At 42.9% G+C, this 25,504-nt stretch overlaps 1 protein-coding gene across 4 annotated transcripts in view; it reads right to left on the bottom strand.

Moving 5' to 3' along the window:
* The window catches only part of LOC135212664 (endophilin-B1-like), a 349,729-nt gene that overhangs the window by 147,751 nt on the left and 176,474 nt on the right, over positions 1 to 25,504 (bottom strand). For 2 of the 4 annotated variants that reach the window (XM_064246314.1, XM_064246310.1), the window contains exon 7: positions 2,425 to 2,451. The exons of the other annotated variants lie outside the window; for them this stretch is intronic. In XM_064246314.1, coding sequence (XP_064102384.1) covers positions 2,425 to 2,451 — 27 coding nt within the window. The remainder of the gene's footprint in view (positions 1 to 2,424; positions 2,452 to 25,504) is intronic. 4 annotated transcript variants of the gene reach the window in all.

The raw sequence follows: 25,504 nt of genomic DNA, 5'->3' as shown, positions 1-25,504 counted from the left end.
CCCCACTACTCTTCGTAGTAGCCATGATTCCCATGACAAAAGTACTGCAGAAGATTTGATGTTGGGCACCAACTCAAGAAAAGAGGCAACAGAATTAACCATCTAATGTTCATGGATGACATCAAGCTGTATGGTAAGAGCATCAAGGAAATAGATACCCTAATCCAGACTGTAAGGATTGTATCTGGGGACATCAGGATGGAGTTTGGAATAGAAAAATGTGCCTTAGTCAACATACAAAAGGGCAAAGTAACAAGGACTGAAGGGATAAAGCTACCAGATGGGAGCAACATCAAACACATAGATGAGATGGGATATAAATACCTGGGAATAATGGAAGAAGGGGATACTATAAAACACCAAGAGATGAAGGACACGATCAGGAAAGAATATATGCAGAGACTCAAGGCGATACTCAAGTCAAAACTCAACGCCAGAAATATGATAAAAGCCATAAACACATAGGCAGTGCCAGTAGTCAGATACAGTGCAGGAATAGTGGAATGGACGAAGGCAGAACTCCGCAGCATAGACCAGAAAACTAGGAAACATATGAAAATACACAAAGCACTTCACCAAAGAGCAAATACGGACAGACTATACATAACACGAAAGGAAGGAGGGAGAGGACTACTAAGTATAGAGGACTGTGTCAACATCGAGAACAGAGCACTAGGGCAATATCTGAAAACTAGTGAAGACGAGTGGCTCAAGAGTGCATGGGAAGAAAGACTGATAAAAGTAGATGAAGACCCAGAAATATACAGAGACAGGAGAATGACAAACTGAACAGAAGACTAGCACAACAAACCAATGCACGAACAATACATGAGACAGACTAAAGAACTAGCCAGCAATGACACATGGGAATGGCTACAGACGGGAGAGCTCAAGAAGGAAACTGAAGGAATCATAACAGTGGCACAAGATCAGGCCCTGAGAACCAGATGTGTTTAAAGAACGATAGATGGAAATAAAATCTCTCCCATATGTAGGAAGTGCAATACGAAAAATGAAACCATAAACCACATAGCAAGCGAATGTCCAGCACTTGCACAGAACCAGTACAAAAAGAGGCATGATTCCGTGGCAAAAGCCCTCCACTGGAGCCTGTGCAAGAAACATCAGTACCTTGCAGTAATAAATGGTACGAGCACCAACCTGAAGGAGTGATAGAAAACGATCAGGCAAAGATCCTCTGGGACTATGGTATCAGAACAGATAGGGTGATACGTGCAAATAGACCAGACGTGACACTGATTGACAAAATAAAGAAGAAAGTATCACTCATTGATGTCGCAATACCATGGGACACCAGAGTTGAAGAGAAAGCGAGGGAAAAATGTTTAAGTATCAAGACCTGAAAATAGAAATAAGAAGGATATGGGATAAGCCAGTGGAAATTATACCCATAATCATAGGAACACTAGGCATGATCCCAAGATCCCTGAAAAGGAATCTCGAAAAACTAGAGATTGAAGTAGCTCCAGGACTCGTGCAAAGGAGTGTGATCCTACAAGCGGGGCACATAGTAAGAAAAGTGATGGACTCCTAAGGAAGCAGGATGCAACCCAGAACTACACACTATAAATACCAACCAGTCGAATTGGAGGACTTTGATAGCCACCACCCCCCAAAAAAAAAAAATAATAATAGTTAATAATAATAAAATAATAATAATAATAATAATAATAATAATAATAATAATAATAATAATAATAAAATAGTAATAATAATAACGTAAAAAATCATCAACCCTAGAAATAGAAAACATGAAATACCTGACACTCGGTTTAATATATGTTGTTAAGAAAAGGAGCATGTATTATAATTGCAAAACCATGAAACAAGAGGGTAATTCTGTAAGGAACTCCCTTGATATTCTTATTTAATGATGAGACCTAATGTTAAGAAAAAACCTACAAAACACTTCATTCTCATGCATCTACTCCTCACTATCTGCAATTGTTATGGCTATGGCTAAGCAAAAATAATATTTACAGGTGAAAATTTGATGACTCACAAGTACAATCTACCTTTATAATGAATTAAAAACAAAATGAATGAGTGAATGGCATCCACTAGTCTGTAATAATTGTCTTGATAAGAAGCTATGTTAATTACGGAGGCAACAATGACAGAACTGCAATTGGAAAACCACAGTATGTACAATACTATGTACTAACACGTACAGAAGAAAATCTTTCTTCATCATGATATTGCAACGAAAAATCATAATTCCAATCATATGTGGAATACTGCTCAGATTTTAGCAACTGAGAATAAAATGTAAAGTCCAAATGGCACAAGAGATCATACCATAGCAATTATGTGAACTAAACAGGTGTGCTTTCCTTACAAGATACACAAACTAATCTACAAAAACTAATATACCGCTACCTATGGACTACATGTTATGCTTACTTCGATCAGTTCCTGCTCTGACTGAAGCTGGGAATAAGAGATGGAATGTGCTAGTAATCAATATTCTAAGCTTATTAAAGTAGGTATATTACTTCTAAGACTACAGGATCATACTTTCACTATAATGTACGTTCGTATATATATTTTGTTTATAAATATTAGCAATCTAAGGAATACCAAACTAAATCAAATATTTTCAGTATTACTCAATTAAAAGCAATAATCTTGTGCACAGCACGACACATTTTCATTATAAGAGGACTTATTATTACATAGAGTGAAATAACTGACTTAGAATTAAAGCAAACAATTAGTATAGTAATTGTTCTTACAATATTGTAGATAGATATATGTGTGCAACACAGCCTGTAGTCCAGCTCACAAGACACAAGCCACAAAGCATATACATACATGTAATATGCAACAAAGGCATTTCCCATGCACCTATAATAATACATCCAACATAATTGTCTACATTTATTTCCAAGATACTGTATTCCTAAAACCAAGGTTATGAGTTTTCTGTTTATCCGCTTACCCATTTCTTAGGTCTACTTAGAAAATGAAAAAAAATTCATCATGGTCATGGTGATAAATTCAAATTTTCACTGGACACACACAACTTTGCTTGAGGGAAGGTCCTTTGTTTTAAATAATGTAGGTATTAAGTCTTTAGATATACAAGCAATTTCCTTTAGCAATGTAAAAAAACTGGAAGTCACTTGAACGGGAAGTATTTTAGTTAACCCCGCAAACATACTAGTTGAGAAAATCAGTGAAAAATTTATAGCATAAAAAGCTATCAATGAGCATCTTTGCTTTTACTGTCCTCTTGCTTTTACCAGTTATTTAGGTAGAGGGGGCCACTTGGGGTGGTGAAAGTGAGCTTGCAAAGATTGTAACCCACTAGCTGGTCCTAATTCTACATTCTCATATGCTTTATTTTTGTCAATCCTGCCCTTCTCTCTCATAGATATTAACAGAACTGCCTGTTAATAATAATTTGACTGTAGTATGTTGCCCTCTCTTCTATTACTATTTTATACTTTTTTGCTTACATTTCTTTGGTATGTGTAGGTATAGTAATATATGAATACTGTATATAAACTAATCCTTCAATTATCTGGTTTTAACCTAAATGAAACTCCACACTCTCTGGAGGACCCAAAGGCAGCCAGCAAGACAATATAGTATGTTTAAAAGAGATATTTTCATAAAATATAAATTTTCATGATAAAATTTATTATTTGGATACTTACCTACTGTTAAAGTTGGCTCATATCTCCACGCCAATAGGCAAGTTGGCATTCAAAACAAAAGAAAAAACAATCGCTTGGCTGACCCGGAAGACTGTTTAGTTCACCTGTTCTCCACCTGGTGTGTTCGAATGTTTTAGCCCTAGTCAGAATTCTCCTTGATAGCCCACTAAATGTGGGGAGGCTGGGTGGGGTTTATTTTAACAGTAGGTAAGTATCCAAATAATAAATCTTATCATGAAAATTTATATTATTTGAGATGAATCTTACCTATTGTTAAAGTTAGCTGATTCCCACATTGAGATAAAGGATGGTGGTTAGTGCTGCTAGTCTTATTAAATGCTTAACAAAAAAAGACATTGCATTCTTAGACAAAGGAGCGTTAGATTTACTAACAATACAAAATAAATTACTAATTCTGCCACTCACAGGCTTTAATCTATCTAAGTAAATTTTAATAGCTCTAACCGGACAGAGGAGGGCTTCTTCATTCCCCACCAATGAGATCAAATTTGGAATTCTTACCGTTCCAGGTAGAAGTTTAGCCTTGACATCGTTCTTAGCCCTGCACAAGGGCATAAATGATAAAACAGCATCTCCTCTACAAAAACCTACCTTATTGGAGAATGCTTGTAACTCGCTTACTCTTTTGGCTTCGCTAGCACTACCAAAAAGAACATCTTCATGGTTAGAAACTTCAAAGAAGCAGATCCCAAAAGTTCAAACAGATCTGCAGATAAGAATTTTAGCACTACATCCAAGTTCCATGAAAGAGATTGATACTGAACTTCATGGACTTCAATTTCAAACAATCTTAACGCCTCCTTAAGATCTGGATCGTTAGAAATATCTAATCATACATGCCATAGCACCAATGAAAGCGTGGATCTATATCCTTGAATTGCAGCTTCAGAAAGCTTCTTACTATATCTAAGATATCGAAAGAACTTTATTTGTTTACAGAGGTACGGGTGCTGGAAATCCCTCTAAAATGACACCAGAAGCAGTACACAACCCATTGTCTCTGATACAAGGCCACTCAAAGGAGACAGTCGAGTCTCCAAGCGGTTAAGTGTAGCATGCGGAGGCTTTGGTGGAACCACTTGGAATTTGGTTGTCTGAGTAGATCCTTCCTTAAGGGAAGGACACGAGGGAAATCCACTGAAAGTGCTAGAAGGTCCGGAAACCATTCTCTCTGAGGCCACCACGGAGCTACTAGTGTCATTCTGCAATTATTCGATTCTTGAAACTTGTTCAGCACTTTTCTTATTGTTGCAAATAGAGGAAAAGCGTATGCATCTAGGTTGGAGCAATCTTGAAGAAATGCATCTACTGCTCAAGCCTGAGGGTCCTGGCATGGAGAGCAATGCACTGGGTGTTTCTTGTTCATTGCTGTTGCAAATAAGTCCACATTTGGAGCTCCCCATAGATTCCACAGTGACTGGCAGACTTGCAGATGTAATGACCATTCCATGGGTAGGATTTGTCCCTTCATGCTCAATTGATCTGCCAAGACATTGTTCTTCGTTCTTCCCTGGTAAGAACTGTGGAACCAATACTACGAGTATGTTCCTGGCTTCCGCCCAAAGAAACAACTTCTCCGCTATCAGAAGCATTGACTTTGATCTTGTTCCGCCCTGGTTTCTGATGTATGCCAAAGAGGTAGTATTGTCTGAAAAATACTGCTATTATATTACCTTTCCTCTGGCTATTTGTTCGCACTGAAGGAGAGACTTCCATACTGCCAACAGTTCTAGATTGTTTATGTGCAACTCCCTCTCATGCAGTGACCATACCCCGGACATCTGATAGTCTCCCAAGCAAGCTCCCCAGCCTGTCATTGAGGCGTCTGAAAACGAGGTTAAGTCTGGGCTCACTAATCTTAGGGGTGACCCTGTTCCCAGTCTTTGACGATCCTTCCACCATGCTAACATCTCCCAAAGACTTACTGGGACTGAAATTAAATGGGAGCCTGGCAGGGACTTCCTGTCCCAAGATTCTCTCAAGTAGAGTTGAATTGGTAGCATCCTGAGTCTTGCTAAACTGACAAATCTTTCCAGAGATGCCATGTGTCCCAACAGAGACAGCCATTGCCTTGCTGGAAGCTTCCTTAAGGGCTGAAATTTTCCTAGAAGCAATAAATAATTGTCTATCCGTTTCTCCGATGGAAAAACCTGAGAACTGCAAGTGTCTCTCCTCATCCCTAGATAGGGAATTGTCTGAGTTGGAATCAGAGTAGACTTCTGAAAATTTATCAATATGACCAGTGATTGAGCCAGGCAAAGTAACAGATCCTTGGCCCTCAGAATTCCCTTGAAAGAGTTGGCCAACATTAGCCATTCATCTAAATAGAGCAGAATTCTCACTCCCAACAAATGACACCATCCCCCTACTGGTGCTAAAGTCCTTGTGAATACCTACGGTGCTGTGCACAGGCCGAAGCAAAGAGCTCTGAATTGAAATGTCTTCCCTGCAAAGACAAAACGCAGGAACTTGTGAGACTAAGGATTTATCGGAATGTGGAAATAAGCGTCTTGCATGTCCACCGACATCATCCAGTTGTTCTTCTGTACTGCCGCTAGTACTGTGCTGGGTGAATTCATGGAGAATGGGCTTAGACGAATGAATGTGTTGAGTCTCGACACATCCAGTACTGGACGTCACCCTCCAGATGCTTTGGGCACCAGAAATAGACAGTTGTAAAACCCAGGCGAGTTTCCTGACACATCTTTCTGAAGTACAAGAAATTTCTCCTGCTGATGACGATAAGCTGGAAGAGCAATTGGAGATGATGACAGAGGCAGAGGAGACAGAAAAGGAATTTTGTAGCCTTCCTTCAGTACCTCCACCACCCAAGGTTCTGCTCTTAAGTCTCTCCAAACATGCCAGAAGATCTGCAGTTGACCTCCTACTGGAACCTGAAGGCATAAAGATTCACTTCTTTCTAAAAAACTTGACAGTTTTGTTTTTATTGGAGCCTGGTAAAGACCTACGAAAGGGTTTAGCAGTTGAAGACTGTTCATGAGATGAGGAAGGACAAATTTTTGCCGGAGGGCCAGAAGGCAAAGAAGGAGCAGGTCTTTTATTCATAGCTTTAAAAGATTGTCTGATAAATTCCCTATTTTCCTGTACGGAAATATCCTCGAAAGATAAGAGCACAATTGTTCTCTTTTCTTCAAGATCAAATTAGTGAAAGCATGAGAACATTCGTCTGCCACATCTGAAATAGCCTTATCCAGGCAAGACATAAAATCTAAAAACTCTTCCCAAGTTTTGATACCCGCTGGCGTCGGAAAGTCTTTAAGCTGGCGCAGAGAGGCAGCAATAGTACTTAGCGAAAGTTCTGCAAAAGACAAAACCTCAGTACTTCTAAACAAAGACTTGGACAAAGTCTCTGCCTCTGTATTAGACCAAAGCACCCTACCAGTCTCAAGAGCGCGTCTTTTCATAGGATCGAGACACGCAAGGAAATCAGCATCGTCGACCGAGGATGGTTTCAGCACCGGTAACGAGCCTGTGTCGTAATAACTGATTCTATGCGATTTCAAAAACCCTGGAATACTAGAGCTGGCAGACTTACCAGAATCTTTGTACACCAGAAGAAGAGATATTTTGTCAAAACGTCCTCTAATTGAAGACAAAAGCTTAGGTTTCTTCAAAGACTTAATAGGAGTTGAAATGCTGGAAGACAATAACAACCTAGTCTCTACAGAATCTCTTTCCTCACCAAATGAGGATAAAGAGAAGCGCAATGCTCCTGTATGCGCCGAAAGACTGAAGGAGACTCTTCTGACTCAAGCTCTTCTTCCGCCAGTTGCGGATTCAAGACGACAGCAGCCGACTCCTTGTAACAAAAATTTGACTCGATAGGCGTAGCGCCTCCGGAAGAAGTTGTCTGCAGTTGTCTACTAGCGTTGACACCAGTCGGCCAAGCCGAAGCAGAGGGGATACCCATCGGTAAAGAAAATGGGACTTGTAAGAGAGGCGGAGAAGATTTGTCGATACTGAACTGTACCACTTCGTCTGAATGCGCCTCAAGCAGCTTGGGAACGATCCCAGATGACACATCTTTAGAGTAAAGCAGCTAAAACGCATCTAGTTTGGAAACAACAGTAGAATCTGTAACCATAGAAGGAAGAGAAAGAGAGACATTAACAGAGTCCACCTGAGACTCTCCAACAGTAGAGGACCTAGGAATAGCCAAGAAAGATTTAGAATGAGACGTAGAAGCAGACGAAATAGGTTCAACAATTGATTGAGTCAATGTAAAAGAATTAGAATAACTAGCTGCGGGGATATCATTATTAATAGTCTATATCTAAATTCTTACTCTTCTCTTCTTCTCCCCTTCCAACCTAATTATCTTCAGAAGTCTTCTAAACTTTATTGTCTCTTTGTCTTTGTTCTGAAATTCTTTCCATGAACACGTAGGAAAACCTATTTTTGGTTTTAACTGTTGAGTCAAGGATTACCCTTTTGTTGGTCTATCCAGAGCTCCATGGTGACCAGACTAATGTCAAAGAATTCTCTTATCTGGTCTTATGGCCAGGTATTGTGTCGTAATGATAAACATTATAACACATGATAGAGTATAAATGGACTCGGAATAACTTGGCACTTTCTATAATCCTCAGCGAACACTAATACCCAGTTTACCTATGTCAAAACCATAAGAAGAAGTGGTTATACGCATACACACTGTCATATTGTTTACATATGACCAAAATTGGACCCAGACGCCATTCCTTTTTGTTGGTCAATGTAGGATGACCCCTTACCCAAATCCCATGTCTTTTCATCAGGGAAGCGGGAGGGTTTTGAGGACTCAACAGCAACTACCAAAAACAGGTTTTTCTTACGCCAAAACCTGTTTTTTTATAATGTAGTCGCTGTCTCATCCTCAAAGAGCTTTACAAAGAAATTGATAGGTAACGAAAAGCTCTTGAATTTTAATCTCGACAACCCAAAAACATCTTTGGTACAGGGTCAAGCCACTAGTTTCAAGGCCACACTCTATTTCAAATACCTTCAGGTTTGGTATCAAAGAACAAGAAACAAGTACAAACTCATGTTCTTTAGGGTGAAGTTCTGAGGTAACAACGTACATAAACATGCTGGGTATGGTTGCAGTATTGTCAAATCTTCCCCAGCAACAGCTGGCATACCCGCCTGTTCGGAAGACCTGTTGTTTGCCACTGTAGTGCCTATGGGCCAAGGCTATTCATGCCACCTACCGATACAATAGGTGAGTCTGCGAATAGCGGGGGTCAACCATAATGGTTCAGATATAAATAAAGCAGAATTCAGAATAGCAATAGATTTGTTTGCTGCTACAGATACCAGCATTAGCCTTTAGCAATTAAAATAATTATGTATGTTGTATAATGTGCATAAGATTTTTGACAAAAAGACCAATAACTCTGCTGACCATTTTTTTGCCAAAAAGAACAACAAATCATGCAAAATAATTACCAAGAACAATCTAGACAAGCTTATTTTTTAATAGATGAACAGGAAATTTTTTTTCCCACAATGCATTAAGAAAACTGTCCAAATGAATTAGCTCTATTATTTGCAAGTTCACAGCTGACTAGTGCTTATGACAATATGCCAGCAGAAGAAACTTCAACTTAAAGCGGTTTACTGGGGCTATTTACTCTGTCTTCAAATTAAACATACCTGTAAAAACAAGAACTGATACTGCACAATGAATTCTGTTTTATACATTTAGTGCCTCCCTATCACCTTCATTTTCATAGGTAAGAGAATCTCGGGAGATTTATACTTTAAAATTCAAGTCTGAATGATGCTCTACCTGAGGAAATAATGCCAAATATGAAAAATAGTAATAAAGTGATAAAGGGTAAGTCTTTAGCATGATGATAGAAGAGAGATATCTAAAATCACTCAAATAGAGCCAATAAAAAGGATTTTGACGTAAGGAAAAATCTATTTCTGGGCGATTGGCTCGTGTCGCCAGCGAAATATCCTTTAATCTATTATTTCTAGGGTAAATGTACTAACACATACCAGAGAATAAATAAAATAAAGAAAAAGTCAGTATGACTGACTCGCTCACCCCTCTAGGAGGGTGTCGGTATGAACACTAGGCGAGTGAGAACCACTACCACGAGCCAATGCCAATAGAAATCTCCCACTACAAAACCCTCCAAGAGGGGAGCCGTCCCACAGAGGGAGCAGCTCGTACTACTACTACACCATCCCATGCTTGCGACTGCTGCGCCTCTAGTGGCCATCCTGAAGTTAGCAGACAATCGTGAGCGAATGGATGGGTAGGGGGGGTATTTCGCTGGCGACACGAGCCAATCGCCCAGAAATAGATTTTCCTTACGTCAAAATCCTTTTTCTGGGCTCAGCTCGTGTCGCTTGCGCGAAATCGTACCAGAGAAACAGCACAAGATTGTAAACAAAGTAAATAAAATATAATAAAACAAAATAGGTCTCAAATAAAAGATACAAAATAAAAGAATGAATATAATTGCTAAAAAGATACAAGTACACAGTAAAACAAAATCAGAATTATGCTTAAATTACCCTTAAAATCTAATTATGTTAATAATATAAAGGTAATTTACATATATACAAATAGGTACAATGATTACCTATCACAATAAATCTGTGTAACAACATGTATCAAAAATAGAAATAGCAATTAGTATAAATTTACATAAATATTGATCAATGATAAAATAAAATATCTTAGGAATGTATATGACTTAATATACAAAAACCCGTAACCATTGCATTATGATGTATCCCCTAGCATAAAAATAATGGGATAACATCTATGAGATCAGTATGGTAATCAGATGTGAGTGTCCCTAACCAGGCAAAAGGGGCACTATACAATCATAAAGCAGCTAAGACACAAGGTAAATGTTAATGAACAAGGCAGAATAGACGAACTGTTGGGTGAGGCAGGTAGAAAGGAGGACTGAATCTTCTACTATAATCTAGCTAGAGTCAGGGAAACTATGTTACCCGCTGCTACTGCTGGGAATTTCAGAGCTTCCAAGGACTTAAGGTAGTGACGTTTGAACACTGTCGGCGATTTCCATCCGGTATACTTCTTTAAATCAGCAAAATTCATATGTTGGAAGTAATTAATTGAGGTGGCTACTGCCCCTGACATCATGTGCTTTTGGAAAGGAGTCAGGATTGGCTTGTTTGATAAAGTACAGGATTTGTTGCCTGATGCCTATTTAGTGGAATAAAGTACCAACCTTTTTCCCTCCTAAAGGAGGGGCCCGATGGAGAGGAGGTCCTGGATAGAAAGGCTCGTAAGGTTGAAACCGGACAAAGGGAAACATCTTGTGGAAGGGGTAGTACCTTCCAAGGTTCCCACCTCATCAAAGGATCTTCATTCTTTGCTAAAAAGCTACGTTCCGGAGAAAGTAGCACTTCCCCCGTGGGAAGGAATTGAATATGATCCGGATCTCTGGATAAAGCCGACAGTTCTGAAATTCTTGCTCCTGAAGCTAGCTTAATAAAAACCAGAGTTTTTCTTAGGAGCAATCATAACGAGCATGTGTCATTATCGGTTTCGGAAGCCAGTTTTTAGAACATCGTTTAAGAACCATGAAACTGACGTAGGCCTGACAGAGGGCCTAAGTCTAGCACATGCTTTAGGAATAGACGAGAAATAGGTATCTGTCAAGTCTATGTTAAATCCAAATTGAAATATCTTTTTCAATGCTGACTTGTTTGTCGAATCGTGCTAGCTGCTAAACCCTTTTCAAATAAAGATCTGAAAAAGGATATAGCAGAATTAACTGTCATGATTCTGATATCTGACTCTCTCAGGAAGATTGCTAACTTTTTGACGGCAGCATCATACTGCCTCAAAGTTGAATCCCTTTTATCGGATTCCAGGAAAAGAATATTCTGAGGGTCAATATTCGCATCTCTTTTTGCCGCAAACTTCATGAAATCCATAAAGTTAGGGTTTTGAGAATCCCTGAGGAAGCGAACACAGTCTTCGTTTGTACTGACTGGGAGAGCTTGGGACTGGGGATCCGAAGGGGACGAAGACCCAGTTCCAGGATCAGGGGTACCAATTGCTCTTCGGCCAGTCTGGGGCTACTAGAGCCACTTGACCCCTGAATGTCCTGAGTTTGTCTAAGACCTTCATAAAGGAGATTCACTGGAGGGAGACGTAAATCTTCTCCCAGTTGTTCCAGTCCAGAGCCAGGGCTTCCGTGGCGTAAGCCAGAGGGTCCAGGTTGGGGCTACATAACACGGTAGTTTGTGGTTCGCTTGTGATGCGAAGAGATCCACCTGTAGCCCGTGGGACTCTTTGAAGGATCCTTGGAACGAACTCTCGTCTAGAGACCATTCCGACTCTAGGGGTACTGATCGGGATAGGGCGTCTGCTATGACGTTTTCTTACTCCAGCTATGTGGGTGGAGGAAAGATGCCAACTGAATTTGTCTGCCAGGGAGAAGATGGCTATCATGACGTGATTTAGATGACGTGACTTGGAGCCTCCTCTGTTTATGCAATGTACTACCACTGCGCTGTCCAAGACTAGCTTTATGTGGGAGTACCTTGGTGGGCGTAATCTTTTCAGAGTCAAGAAGACTGCCATTGCCTCCAGTACGTTTATATGGAACTGACGGAACTGGGGTGACCAAATTCCTTGCACCTTTTTGACCTGGGAGTACCCTCCCCAGCCGCTTAAGGACGCGTCTGTGTGGATGGTAATCCCTGGTGGAGGGAACTGAAGAGGGACTGACACTGACAGATTCTTGACTTTGCCACGGCCGAAGCCGGTTTCTTTAGAATCAGAGGTACTGAGGATAGCTTGTCCCTGACCTGACATTTGCTCGAGAGCGCCAGATCCTGGTTAGATCTTTCAGTTTGGCTTTCATTAAGATGTTCGTTACTGAAGCAAACTGGAGAGAGCCGAGGATTCTTTCCTGAGCTCTCCTCGATGCTAGTTTGTGACTTAGAAATTGCTTGACTGACTTCGCTATTTCTTTCCTTTTGGTGGATGGAATCGACAGAGTGTGTGAGGATAGATTCCATTGAATGCCTAGCCACTGAAAGTTTGACTCTGGGGTGTAGTCTGGACTTGGATCTGTTTATCTTGAATCCTAGATATTCTAGGAATTGGATCACTTTCAGTGTGGCCTTGTTGCATTCTTCGACTGATGGGGCCCAGATCAACCAATCGTCGAGATACGCTACTACCATAATCCCTTGAGCTCTGAGCTGTTGCACTACTACTTCCGCTAGCTTCGTGAACACCCTGGGTGCCCACGTTGAGCCCGAACGGGACTACCTTGAAGGAGAACGTCTGGTCTCCTATCTTGAATCCCAGATACGGACGGAAGTGTCTTGCAATAGGGATATGATAGTAGGCGTCTGTAAGATCGATAGAGGTGGTGACGGCCCCAGGCGGGGAAGTAAGGTCCGCACCTGTGAGATCGTGAGCATCTTGAACTTGTCGCAGGCGGATGGCTAAGTTTTAAGCGGGACAAGTCTAAGATTACCCTTCTTTTGTTGAGCCTTTCTTTGGGACGCTGAACAAGCGACCTTGAAATTTTAATCTCTTGACTTTGACTATAGCTCCTTTCTGAAGGAGGTCCTCTGCGTACTCTGTCAATTCCTTGGAAAGGAAGTTGACGGAAAGGTCTGGCTGGAGGGGTGGGTTCGTCAACCAGCTCCAACCCAGCCCTTTTGACACTATGCTCTGAGCCCACTGGCTGAAGTTCCACCGGTGGCGAAAGTGAAACAGCCTCCCTCCTACCTGAAGTTCCTCATTGGTTCTGGTAACCCCCTCGACCTCCTCTGAAGTGCTTTCCCCTATTGAAGGGGCCTCCCGATCCTCTCCCACGAAAGGACCGCTTACCTCTGCCTCCCTTGTTCGAGCGGTCATACTTCTGAGAAGCTTGACTCTCGAAGGGGACCCCCCCTGGGGGATTGTAGCTGGAGAGATGGCGTATGAGGTGGAGGGTTTGAGGCTGAGGGGATATCACATAAATAGGCTGTGATTGACCTTTAGACGTGGAGGGCTGAGCTGTCTGCATAACGGCACTGTAGGAACTTGTTGAGGAAGCGCGGCTGCTTCTTTTGGTAAGGTTGGAAACGTCTAGGCTTCCTTTGTCCCTTACCTTTTGGTGTCAAGTCTTGCCTTCTCCTAGCCGTAAGACCCCAACGGTCCTTAAGGCTTTGGTTCAACCTCGTAGCCTCTGCTTGTACTTCCTTTACCATAGCCTCTGGGAAGAGATCTGCGCCCCAGATGTTAGAAGAAAGTAACCTATTCGGTTCATGCCGAATGGTTGCCTCTAGCAATACATGCTTTCTGCAATTTGTTCTAGCAGTGGCAAACTCGAACATGGTCTGACTGCACCGTTTGAGTCAGGGCTTTGGTCATAAGCTTAAAAATTGGTTCTGAACCATAAGCCATGGTTGCTACCTCAGACATAGCCATCAGGTTGATTGACCTGGCTAGTCGTGTTTTCGAGTCAAACTCCGCTTGAATAAGACTATCAGGGAGCCTGGGCAGCTTTTCACCAAACTGCTCCATAGCACAGTCAGGTTTGAGTTTGCCAGCTGTGAAAGTGTTAGCAAGTCCTCCCATAATTCTCCAATTGACGGGAGCAACGGAGAAGTGGGGTCTGCTTCTTTTTCAGCTGAGGCATGGGTTCCCCTTTCTGAGCTGCTGAGATGGTCGACCTCGCTATCTTGGTAAGGAAAGGGAGCGGGGTACCTTCGTCCATCGTGAAAATGGTAAAGGGACTTTTGAATGGTTGGATCTTGGTATTCGAACAGTCCATGTCGTCTAGACATCTAAGCCATTCTCGTTGGGCCTGGTCCCGAGAATAGAGGACTGTCTCCTTTGGTACCCTGTCATCTCTAACCATAGCCGAAGGCGTGAGCCTAGCGTAGCCTTATTGAAAGGGAGGCTGTAGCCTTCCGGGTAGAACTCCGAAGTCCTCTATTCTTCGAGTTCCAAACTCCGGTATGGAGATGAGACCATCTTGGAAGGGAGCATATGACGCTACTCTCCAAGGATTGTTCATGGAGAAAGCGGGCAGCGAGTCATATCGGGGGAAGCTGAGATCCACTAGTGTTAGAGTTGGAGGGAGAGGCAAGAGGGGCTTCTCTTAGGCCGGCTATAATAGTATCCTGAAGTTATCCTATCCGACAGGCGAGATATCATATGTTCCATACTCGTCTTTAAGGGAGCCTACCAAGTCGCCCACCTGTTGCAACAGGCCAGCATTGGGTGTCCAGAGCCGGAGCTGCTGCGGAGGTGGAGGGAGACTCTGAATAGGCACCAAAGGTATGGAACTGGTGATACTGCCGGGGTGCGGGATTTCTCCTTAGGCTTACTCTTTGAGGACTTTGAGCCGGAGCTAGACCCTTTAGACCTGTCTGGGCCGGGATTACGAGCCGGAGACTTACGCGAAGAAGAAGACGAGGACGTCTTCTTCGAGGACGATGACGTCTTAGTCAAGGTCATATGCTTAGACTTGATCTTAGGCCTAACCGAAGCCTCTGGAGGAGTATATAACTCATCACCGGTAAAGCCTGGGAAGGATGGTGAAGTTGCAGGGGTAGAAGAAACAGTCACTCCCAAGGGGACCCTGGGTACCTGCATTACTTACCTCGACCAACAGGTCGTCTATACCTACCATAGGTTCAACATTTATATCCAGGTTGCGACAATCCGTGGAGATATCCTGTCTTGTTCAGTCAAGGAGGCCGCCAGCTGTTGTTGGATAAAGGCAATAGAGGGGTCCGCCTCTACCGGGTCGACGTACCCAGTCGCCTTGCCTCCGGGGAAGATTAACAAAGCTAAACGCTTCTCCAGGAGTATGTTTAGGGCTGACCCTTGGCGGCGTTCTTGCCAAAACCTCCGACCCAGGCCCGCAGGGTAGCCAATGCCGTATCTCTTACTGCCGGAGCCTGTAAGAGAGGATATATTTTAGATTAAGAACCACTTAAAACTAAAACTTAGGATATAACTTAAACTAGATGCCTTAAGTTAAAGTAATGATGAAAACTTAAGAACTAAAAGAAGCGGAGCGGCATGCGGAGATGGAATACTTACGCCTTCCAAAAGCTGGCTCACCAGATCGTAACATATGGTACACGTCTCATGGTACCAGACCTGATGTCCCCGTGCGGAGTCGCGCATGGAGCATGGGACCGGCAAACTTCGTGTCCACAGGGGTCCTGAAGTGTAGCGGAACATCCCCGGATGCTCACAGTTGGTGGCCTGTAAGTGGAAGACACATGAGTATCTTAAAGGGGTAACACTTACAGACTAAGGACAAAAGAACTCCGTTACGTGGCGGAGCTCGGAAAAAAATTTGGGCATAACCCCTCCCTGCATTGCCTGAATAGGCTATAATCCCGGAGAGATCCGGTAAATACTAAGGGAGGGGTGGGGATGGTTTAAGAAACTTAAGATAAACTTAAAGATAACTGAAACCACATGCAAGTACCGGACTAGGTCCAGTGAAGCGGAGTGTAGTAACTCAGCAATACGGTACGGTTAGTAAAGACCTATTGTATGCTCCGGTCCAACTATGGTGGACTATACCCTTCCGCTGGATATCAGGACTCCGATAGGGAGGAGCTCTAGTAAGGAGGGAAGGGCGAGATGACATACAGACTCGCGCTAACCCGGAGCGACAAGGAAGTAACGGAGGGGGGAAGGCCAGAGCCCCCCACAACGTACCAACCCGGTCCGAGCCGAGAAGCGGAGAGGTCGGAACCAGTCAGGGACTGTCGGACTCCCAGGCCCCTCCGGTGGGGAGGGGAAGGGGGAGGCAGGCTCGGGCATGCTGGCGAGCAAGGACAGACCGACCCACCCCCGCCCGACTCTATGGGAGAGCGGGAGAGGGGGTAAGGGGGACTGGCAGGCGCCTGGCTGACTCGTGATCACGTAGTGACCACGAGGCGGTAAACTAAGATACGGTAACCAAGCCTAGGCCAACCAACTGATCAGAGAGAAGCTATCGGGAAGCAACCAGAACTGAAAAGCGGTAGCATATAGGCCCATAGGGCGAAAACCAACTGATCAGAGAGAAGTATGAGGAAGCGACCGAACTGATCAACGGTAGACTAGGCTCTACGAGCCAGGACCTAGGCTAAAGCCAGACGCCAATAACCTAACCCTAAAAATAACAAAACATCGAAAAATATAATATATAATAAAAAATGAAAAAAAGAAAAGAAAGAAGGTAAAATAAGGCAGCGGAGAAAAAATCCAGGAGTGTGCGACTAGCCCGAAGGCAAGTCTACCACTCAAAGCTAGTCAGGGGCCGATACTAAGAACCTGGACTAGGGTCTGGATAGAAAAAGCCTACATAAGGTGAAATACATACATGTATACAACTTGAGTAGACGTAATAACGCGGATAATCAAATAGAGCGTAAAATAATAAGGGATGTTCTAGGTATGGGAGACCAAGAACGAACCCAACATGCGCAGGACCATGCTGCCATGCTTCCAGCCCCCGAGAACGTATCTATACCTAAAAAACGGCAAATACCGTCTCGGGGACGGAAAAAAAAAAAATCGCTAACCGTAAATACTGAGTACTTAACTTAGCTGCTGCAATAGCTGCACGCTCCATTATCGAAAAATCCGAAGAAAGGGCACAAAATACACAGAGAGAAAAATAGCACTTGTGATTCGTGCGAGCTAACGAAAAAGGATGACCACTAGAGGCGCAGCAGTCGCAAGCATGGGATGGTGGTTAGGTAAGTTTAGTAACGAGCCTGCTCCCTCTGTGGGACGGCTCCCCTCTTGGAGGGTTTTGTAGTGGGAGATTTCTATTGGCATTTGGCTCGTGGTAGTGGTCTCACTCGCCTAGTGTTCATACCGACACCCTCCTAGAGGGTGAGCGAGTCAGTCATACTGACCTTTTTTCTTTATTTTATTTATTCTCTGGTATGTGTTAGTACATTTACCCTAGAAATAATAGATTAAAGGATATTTCGCGCAAGCGACACGAGCTGAGCCCAGAAATATTTTATAGCAAAAACAGGTACCCACAAGTGTTTATGATAAGTCAACTAACATATAGCTAAAACAGGTACCCACATTGGTTTTTGATCAGCAAACAACCAAAAAGTAATGAGAACATGAGACAGATACATAATCTTCTTATGAAATGATAATTATGTTTAAATTGATCTGAAAAATAACAGGTTCAAAATATCCCTTATATAACAGGATCTATAAAAAATTAACCAAACTACAATAGTAATGGAAATATATTGTCTTTGTTGACAACACACATAGTTACCCTCATAAGAATGAACAATTGTACATAACTACACATGCAAAATGGGTGTAGTTCCTTGACGGTGTACAAAAATCCAACACCAAAACTATCTATACTCCCTTAAGAAACCTGGTACACAATGTACTATAGTATTTATGTGTACATGACATAATTAACAAATTCATTTAACCATTGCAATGTCAAAATTTTACTCTTCAGGCTGCACTAAAGCAGATGTTTGTAATAGTGAACAAAACTAGGAGCAGGAAAGGTCTAAGTAGCTCCAAAACCAACTGGTAAGGAAGCAAAGGGAACATGAAAAGTAGCATAACGATAGCACTATCAGTCATACAGCCATCAACGCATATTTTCAATATAGTAGTTTCAAATAGTACAGGCAGTCACTGGTTATTGGCGGGATTCGTTCCAACAGCCTGATGATAAGTGAAAATTGACGATTCTCGGTGCTTATCGGCCTCCTTAACTGGTCAATGGCACCTCTGTTAATCATGTATCAGCGCCAATACTCTATCATCAGCGCAATTTGGCTTGGTGCTAGATAAGTGCCACAAAACCGGATCGCCAATAATTGAGGATGCCTGTACTCATATGTGAACCACTTGATATGCTAGGTAAAGTAAATCTTCACCACTCGGTAAGTGTAAGGGGTATGCTAATCCTATACCTCCTGTACCTTTGTAGCCCACTCCTATCTCAGCAGTATCATTTTAAGGTGGCTTAAAATGAGGGTTTGCCTTTCATACTAAAATTTCAGTCTTATCTAATAAATTTTAGCACAGCCAGCATCTCTCCCTATGGGATAAATTCTCCTAGTTATTAAAATTAGTAATTTGAATGTTTCTCTCATTCATCTACACCGGTGATATTGTAACTGAAGGTATACCAACACACGGTACGTACAGGCGGTCCCCGGGTTACGACGGTTAAGGCTTACGACGTTCCGAGGTTACGACGCTTTTTCTTAAAATATTCAATGGAAAAATCCGTCCTGGGTTACGACGCTTGTTCCGAGGTTACGACGCTGACGCTTCGAGTTAACGACGCTTTTAAAAAACGCATACTATGATAAAAATCCTTTATAGTTTAGCACAGTATATTAATAAAAATAAGTTTCTGGTTAGATTACAACAAAAATTTTGAGGTTATGATGATTTTCGACACTTTTTATGTCATATTTTTCGATGTTTTTTAGTGACGCCTCATATGCGGAACTAGTTTCCGAGCGAATGAATACATACTAGCTTGCGGTGCGCAGAGTTTACATATAACAGTCAAAAGCGCAAATAATGAAAAAATCATTGCTTGTTTCCAGTAATAATAACAAAACGAAGTTTCTGGTTAGATTACAACGCAAATTCAAGTATCCAAAGAGAGACATTATCCAGTAATTTGATCAGAGAGAGAGAGAGACAGAGAGAGAGGAGAGAGAGAGAGAGAGAGAGAGAGAGAGAGAGAGAGAGAGAAGAGAGAAGAGAGAGAGAGAGAGAGAGAGAGAGAGGCGTCTTCCGACGCTCCGAGTTAAGGACAGAGTAGTGTTTGTTTCATTAAACGGCCTCTGACTCATGCCAGTAAATGTTTTGTTGATAATAATATGAGCCTATTTAAAGATACGTTTACTTTAATTAGTCTATATGATACGTAAATAGTAATCAACTGTTCTTGTAGCCCTCAAGATTTGGCAAAATCGAAGTATCCAAAGAGAGTCTCTCTTTGGATACTTCGATTTTGCCAAATCTTGAGGGCTACAAGAACAGTTGATTACTATTACGTATTCATATAGACTAATTAAAGTACACGTATCTTTAAATAGGCTTATATTATTATCAACAAAACATTTTACTGGCATGAGTCAGAGGCCGTTTAATGAACGAACATTTCTCTGTCCCTTAACTCGGAGCGTCGGAAGACGCCTCTCTCTCTCTCTCTCTCTCTCTCTCTCTCTCTCTCTCTCTCTCTCTCTCTCTCTCTCTCTCTCTCTCTCTCTCTCTCTCTCTCTCTCTCTCTCTCTCTCTGACATTTATACCAGTAACTGGAAACCTGACAAAATACGAATTTAATTTGTTCCGTTACCATCTTCGTATATCAAAACAGTTGTATCTCAAAGCATTTTTTCCCATTAAAAATAATGTAATATGTATTATCCGTTCTAGCGCTATGAAACCACACCTAAACACAGCTAAATTACATATAATATACACAATTTACACAAACAAGTAAGGGATTTTGACCGTAAGGAAAAATCTATTTCTGGGCGATTGGCTCGTGTCCGCCAGCGAAATATCCTTTAATCTATTATTTCTAGGGTAAATGTACTAACCACATACCAGAGAATAAATAAAATAAAGAAAAAAGGTCAGTATAACTGACTCGCTCACCCTCCAGGAGGGTGTCGGTATGAACACTAGGCGAGTGAGACCACTACCACGAGCCAAATGCCAATAGAAATCTCCCACTACAAAATCCCTCCAAGAGGGGAGCCGACCCACAGAGTGAGCAGCTCGTACTACTACTACTCCATCCCATGCTGCCGACTGCTGCGCCTCTGGTGGCCATCCTGAAGTTAGCAGACAATCTGAGCGAAAGGATGGGTAGGGTGGGATTTCGCTGGCGACACGAGCCAATCGCCCAGAAATAGATTTTGTCCTTACGTCAAAATCCCTTTTCTGGGCTCAGCTCGTGTCGCTGCGCGAAATCGTACCAGAGAAATAGCACAAGATTGTAACAAAAAAGTAATAAAAATAAAAATAAAATAAAATAAAAATCATAATAGGTCTCAAATAAAAGATAAAAATATATATGAATAGACTATAATTGCTAAAAGATACATATACACAGGGGTATAAAAATAGAAATATGCTTAAATTACCCCCTTAAATCTAATCATGTTTGTTAACATAAGGTAATTTACATATATACAGGTAAAATTATTTACATGTATCAATGGCATCTGTGTAACATCATGTATCAAAAGTATAATAGCAATTAATAAAAACAATCAACAATAATATATAAAGGAATGTATATGACTTAATATACAAAAAACCCGTAATTATTATAAAAATGATGTATCCCCTAGCATAAAAATAAGGGGAAACATCCATGAGATCAATGTTTATAATCATTTGTGAGTGTCCCTAACCAGACAATAAGGGGCACCCACTACACTATCATAAAAGCAGCTAAGACACAAGGTGAATGCAAATGAACAAGGTAGGAATAGACGAACTTATGGGTGAGGCAGGTAGAAAGGAGGACTGAATCTTCTACTAAAAATTAGCTAGAGTCAGGGGAAAACATATGTTACCCGCTGCTACTGCTGGAATTTCAGAGCTTCCAAGGACTTAGGTAGTGACGTTGTTTGAACAACTGTCGGTGATATCCATCCAGTATACTTTTTCAACTCATCGAAGTTCATATGTTGGAAACTAATTAATTGAGGTGGCTACTGCTCTGACATCATGTGCTTTCGGGGGAAAGAGTCAGGATTGGCTTGCTTAATAAAGTACAGGATTTGTTGCCTGATGCCTTTAATGGATAAAGTTCCACCTTTTTCCCTCCTAAAGACGGGGACCCGATGAAGATGAGGAGGTCCTAGAACAGAAAGGCTCGTAAGGTTGTAACACTGGGCAAAGAGATACATCTTGTGGAAGGGGTGGAGTACCTTCCAAGGTTCCCACCTCATCAAAGGATCTTCATTCTTTGCTAAAAAGCTACGCTTCCGGAGAAAGTAGGACTTCTCCTGTGGGAAGGAACTGAATATGATCCGGGTCTCTGGATAGAGCCGACAGTTCTGAAATTCTTGCTCCTGAAGCTAAGCTTAATAAGATAGGGTTTTTCTAAGAGCATTATAAAAGAGCATGTGTCATTATCGGTTTCGGAAGCCAGTTTTGAGAACATCATTTAAGAACCATGAAACTGACGTAGGCCTAACAAGAAGGCCTAAGCCTAGCACATGCCTTAGGAATAGACGAGAAGTAGGAATCCGTCAAGTCTATGTTAAAAATCCAAATTGAAATATCTTTTTCAAAGCTGACTTGTTTGTCGTAATCGTGCTAGCTGCTAAACCTTTTTCAAATAAGGATCTGAAAAAGGATATAGCTGAATTAACTGTCATGATTCTAATATCCGATTCTCTCAGGAAGGTTGCTAACTTTTTGACAGCAGCATCATACTGTCTCAAAGTCGAATCCCTCTTATCGGATTCCAAGAATAGAATATTCTGAGGGTCAATATTCGCATCTCTTTTTGCCGCAAACTTCATGAAATCCATAAAGTTAGGGTTTTGAGAATCCCTGAGGAGCGAACACAGTCTTCATTGTACTGACTGGGAGATTTCTTGGGACTGGGGATCTGAAGAGGACGAAGGCCCAGCTCCAAAATTAGAGGATACCAGTTGCTCTTCGGCCAGTCTGGGGCTACTAGAGCACTTGACCCTTGAATGTCCTGAGTTTGTTCAATACTTTCATGAGGAGATTCACTGGAGGGAAGACATAAATCTTCTACCCAGTTTGTTCCAGTCTAGAGCCAGGGCGTCCGTGGCATAGGCCAGAGGGTCCAGGTTGGGGGCTACATAACACGGTAGTTTGTGGTTCGCTTGGGATGCGAAGAGATCCACCTGTAGCCCTGGGACTCTTTGAAGGATCCATTGGAACGAACTGTTGTCCAGTGACCATTCCGACTCTAGGGGCACTGATCGGGATAGGGCGTCTGCTATGACGTTTCTTACTCCAGCTATGTGAGTGGAGGAAAGATGCCAACTGAACTTGTCTGCCAGGGAGAAGATGGCTATCATGACGTGATTTAGATGACGTGACTTGGATGCCTCCTCTGTTTATACAATGTACTACCACTGCGCTGTCCAGGACTAGCTTTATGTGGGAGTACTTGGGTGGGCGTAACCTTTTTAGAGTCAAGAACACTGCCATTGCCTCCAGTACGTTTATATGGAACTGACGGAACTGAGGGTGGGACCAAGTCCCTTGAACCTTTTTGACCTGGGATTTACCCTCCCCAGCGCTTAAGGACGCGTCTGTGTGGATGGTGATCCCTCGGTGGAGGGAACTGAAGGGCGGTACTGACATTGATAAATTCTTGACTCTCGCCCACGGCCGAAGTCGATTCTTTAGAATCAGAGGCACTGAGGATAGTTGTCCCTGGACCTGACGTTTGCTCGCGAGCGCCAGATTCTGGTTAGGTCTTTCAGTTTGGCTTTCATTAAGACGTTTTGTCACTGATGCAAAACTGGAGAGAACCCAGGATCCTTTCCTGGGCTCTCCTTGACGCTAGTTTGTGACTTAGAAATTGCTTGACTGACTTTGCTATTTCTTTCCTTTTGGTTGATGGAATCGACAGAGTGTGGGAGGATAGATTCCATTGAATGCCCAGCCACTGAAAGTTTGACTCTGGAGTGAGTCTTGATTTGGTCCTGTTTATCTTGAAGCCTAGATATTCCAGGAACTGAATCACTTTACAGTAGCTCTGTGCATTCCTCGACTGTTGGGGCCCAGATCAACCAATCGTCGAGATACGCTACTACCATAATCCTTGCGATCTGAGTTGTTGCACTACACTTCCGCTAGCTTCGTGAACACTCTGGGTGCCACGTTGAGTCCGAATGGAAACTACCTTGAAGGAGAATGTCTGGTCTCCCTATCTTGAAACCCAGATAACGGACGGAAGTGGTCTTGCAATAGGGATATCGAATAGTAAGCGTCTGTAAGATCGATAGAGGTGGTGACGGCCCACGGGGAAGTAAGGTCCGCACCTGTGAGATCATGAGCATCTTGAACTTGTCGCAGCGGATGGCTAAGTTTAAGCGGGAAAGTCTAAGATTACCCTTCTTTTTTGTGAGCCTTTCTTTGGCACGCTGAACAAGCGACCTTGAAATTTTAATCTCTTGACTCTCGCTATAGCTCCTTTTTGAAGGAGGTCGTCTGCGTACTCTGTCAATTCCTTGGTTAATGGAAGTTGACGGAAAGGTCTGGATGGAGGTGGGGGGTTCGTCAACCAGCTCCAACCAAGCCTTTTGACACTATGCTCTGAGCCCATTGGCTGAAGTTCCACCGGTGGCGAAAGTGAAACAGCCTCCCTCCTACCTGAAGTTCTTCATTGGTTCTGGTAACCGCCTCGGCCTCCTCTGAAGTGCTTTCCCCTGTTAAAGGGGCCTCCCGATCCTCTCCCACGAAAGGAACGCTTACCTCTGCCTCCCTTACCCGAGCGGTCATACTTCTGAGAAGCTTGACTCTCGAAGGCTTGATTGTAAGCTGGAGAGATGGCGTAAGAGGTGGAGGGCTGAGGCTGAGGGGATATCACATAAATGGCTGTGATTGACCTTTAGAAGTGGAGGGTTGGGCTGTCTGCACTAACGGTACTGCTGGAACTTGTTGAGGAAAGCGTAGTTGCTTTCTTCTGGTAAGGTTGGGAAACGCCCTGGTTTCTTTTGTCCCTACTTTAGGAGTCAGGTCTTGCCTCCTCTTAGCGTAAGGCCCCACAAGATCCTTAAGGCTCTTTGGTTTAACCTGGTAGCCTCTGACTGGACCTCCTTAACCATAGCTTCTGGGAAGAGATCTGCTCCCCAGATGCTAGACGAGAGTAACCTATTCGGTTCATGCCGGATGGTTGCCTCTTGTAGGACAGCTTCCTACAATTCGTGCCCGAGCAGTGGCAAACTCAAACATATCTGACTGTACCGTTTGAGTCAGGGCTTTGGTCATGAGCTTAAAAATCGGTTCTGATCCATAAGCCATGGTAGCTACCTCAGACATAGCCATAGATTGATGGATCTGGCTAGTCGCGATTTTGCGTCAAATTCAGCCTGAATAAGACTATCTGGGAGCCAGGGTAGCTTTTCACCAAACTGCTCCATAGCACAGTCCGGTTTGAGTTTGCCAGCTGAGAATGTATTCGGCAAGTCTTCCCACAATTCTCCAACTGAGGGGAGCAACGGAGATGTGGGATCTGCTTCCTTCAACTGCGGTATAGGTTTCCCCCTTCCCCCTTCTGGGCCGCTGGGATGGTCGACCTGCGCGATCTTGGTTAGGAACGGGAGCGGGGTACTCTCATCCATTGTGAAAATGGTTAAAGGGACTCTTAAACGGTTGTATCTTGGTGTTAGAACAATCCATGTCTCTAAACACCGAGCCATTTCTCTCTGAGCCTGGTCTCGTGAGTAGAGGACTGTCTCCTTAGGTACCTTATCGTCCCGCACCATAGCCGAAGGCGTGAGCCTTGCGTAGCCTATGAACGGAGGCTGGAGGTCTTCCGGGAAGAACTCGAAGTCCTCTATTCTTCGAGTCCCAAATTCGGTATAGAGATGAGACCGTCCTGGAAGGGGCGTATGACGCTACTCTCCACGGATTGTTCATAGAGAACTGAGGTAGTGAGTCATACGAGGAAGTTGAGATCCACTCGTGTTGGGACAGTGGAGGAGAGGCTGAGGAGCTTCTCTCAGCCCGGCTATAATGGAGTCCTGGGAAGTAATCCTGTCCGACAGACGAGAGATCATTTGCTCCATGCTACTCTTTAAGGGACCCA

Source organism: Macrobrachium nipponense, chromosome 41 (genome assembly GCF_015104395.2).
Source record: "Macrobrachium nipponense isolate FS-2020 chromosome 41, ASM1510439v2, whole genome shotgun sequence".
In the NCBI taxonomy this organism is placed as follows: Eukaryota; Metazoa; Arthropoda; class Malacostraca; order Decapoda; family Palaemonidae; genus Macrobrachium; species Macrobrachium nipponense.
The sequence above is the reverse complement of the archived record's forward strand: the minus strand, read 5'-3'. Positions and strand labels throughout refer to the sequence as shown.